General features: G+C 29.6%; 1 protein-coding gene across 1 annotated transcript; it reads right to left on the bottom strand.

Moving 5' to 3' along the window:
• Window positions 1–877: 877 nt before the first annotated feature.
• LOC114296228 (18.1 kDa class I heat shock protein) lies at window positions 878–1791 on the bottom strand. Its single transcript, XM_028240516.2, is given in 2 exon segments — window positions 878–1184; window positions 1187–1791. Coding segments are annotated over 2 exon segments (471 nt in total). The 5' UTR covers window positions 1521–1791; the 3' UTR covers window positions 878–1047.
• Between the last annotated feature and the right edge of the window lie 214 nt (window positions 1792–2005).

Here is a 2005-nt window from a genome sequence, read left to right as displayed (position 1 = left end):
AGACTTTTTAACTCAATAAAATAAAACATCACATCTAACTCATAATTATTATATTCTCTCTTACAAAAAGTAAAAAAAAAACAAAAAAATCCTTTTCAAATCAAACTTTTTACTCCTAGACTAAAATAATTAAAAAGTTAAAAAACCAAAAAATCAATCAACTTCCTAAACGAACCCATAATAACTTAAGTCCTATTTTAAAATTTTGTTAAAATTTTGTGAACTAATAAATCTTATTTAATAAAATTAAGGATATTATCAATTTTTTTTTCAATTTTTAAAATTAAAACTATTATCAATTTTACAATGTTTCAAATAATTGTCACTAATTGACAAAAAAACAAAGAATAAGATTAAATATTTTTACCTTTTTACTTTTCAATTTGATTCAATTACCTAATAAAATTGAAAACATTATCAATTTTTTCATTTAATTTCTTTTTCAATTTTACATATCAATATTCTATCATTATCATCATGATCCTTTACAGACCCAAAATCTTCAACTTTACAAATAAAATAAAATAAAGTAAATAATAATTCAAGTTTTTTTAATTTTTTCAAAAAAAAAAAATATATTTTAATTTTTTAAATTTAAAAATTTATGTTTTAAAATTTTAAAAATCAAAATAAATATTAAATAATCATTTTTTAATAAATAATCATAAATAATAAACCATTATTATTTGAAGAATAATTTTAATTATTAAATAATAGACTTAAAATTTTAAATTTTTTTAATTAAAACTTAATCACGTATAAATTCATAAATTAACACTTAAATTTTCCTAAATTATTTTAAGTGGCAGGGCTAATCCAATTACAGATGGAGGAGAAAAAAAAAATCATTGGGCATTATGGGAAAAGATAGTACAAATAAAAGAAAAATAACTATTTTGTTAATAAAATTGAGACATGTTTATAGCATTGAAAAGACATAGTAACAACCGAGTATGAACCATATAAAAACTAAAAAACCTACTGGTAGAATTTTTTTAATCATATTAAATCAACCCAACAAAATACAGAAAAAATGGTGACGTTAATTCAGCCAGATATCTTAACAGACTTAACCTCAGGCTTTTTCACTTTTTCTTTGGGCACAGTCACAGTCAGAACACCGTTCTCCATCGTAGCTTTGACCTTATCGACCTTCGCATTTTCAAGCAATCTGAAGCGGCGTTGCCGCTACTGCGCTCGACGCGGTGCCATTTGTCGTTCTTCTCCTCAAGCTCTTTGCTCCTCTCTCCGCTGATCTGCAAAACTCTTCGTTCTTCAACTTCCACCTTCACTTTTTCCTTCTTCAGCCCTAGAAGACCGGCTTTGAAGATGTGAGCCTCTGGAGTCTCGTTCCAATCAATGCGAGTGTTGGCAAAGGCGGAGGTCTCGCGGGCGGAGATAGGGATGTTGGCGAGAGTAGTGGAGAAGGGGAAGCCCTCTAAGGGGTCCCAAATGTCAAGAGAGAATGGGTCGAAGATGTTGCTTCGTTGGCCTCTGAAGATTCTTGGAATCATCGCCATTTCTGATAGTTGTTTTTTATTCAAGTGAAGAATCGGGAATGGAGATTGAGAAGATTGATTATATCGGAACTTTGTATGCTTGGATTGAGTTCGATCTTGTTTTCGATTAAAGAATGGAGGAGGAGCAAGGGATTTATATAGGAGGAAGAGGATGAGTCTTGTAATTTCTGGAGAAGAGTTCTCTGTAACTTTGTACAACCTTCCACAGCTAGTCTCCCTTCTGATTTATGTAACCAATTCAAAAACATAGGGCCCACCTTATCTCTATTTAAACGAGTATACTTCATGCCCGTTGATGTTGATGTATTCTCAAGCCCAAATTAAAAAGGAGAAAACTCTCTCTCTCTCTCTCTCTCTCTCTCTCTCTCTCTCTCTTCCTCTCTCTCTTAATAGGGAAAAAAAATATTTCTAAAAAGAAAATCTTAAAAAGTTTCACAATTTAGAAAGTTCATTCAACCTCAAAAAAATTAGAAAAAAATAGAAAA

The sequence above is a fragment of the Camellia sinensis genome, chromosome 1, assembly GCF_055761805.1.
Source record: "Camellia sinensis isolate YWXY chromosome 1, ASM5576180v1, whole genome shotgun sequence".
Lineage (NCBI taxonomy): Eukaryota > Viridiplantae > Streptophyta > Magnoliopsida > Ericales > Theaceae > Camellia > Camellia sinensis.
Note: the sequence above shows the minus strand (reverse complement) of the source record. Positions and strands in the feature narration are given on the sequence as shown.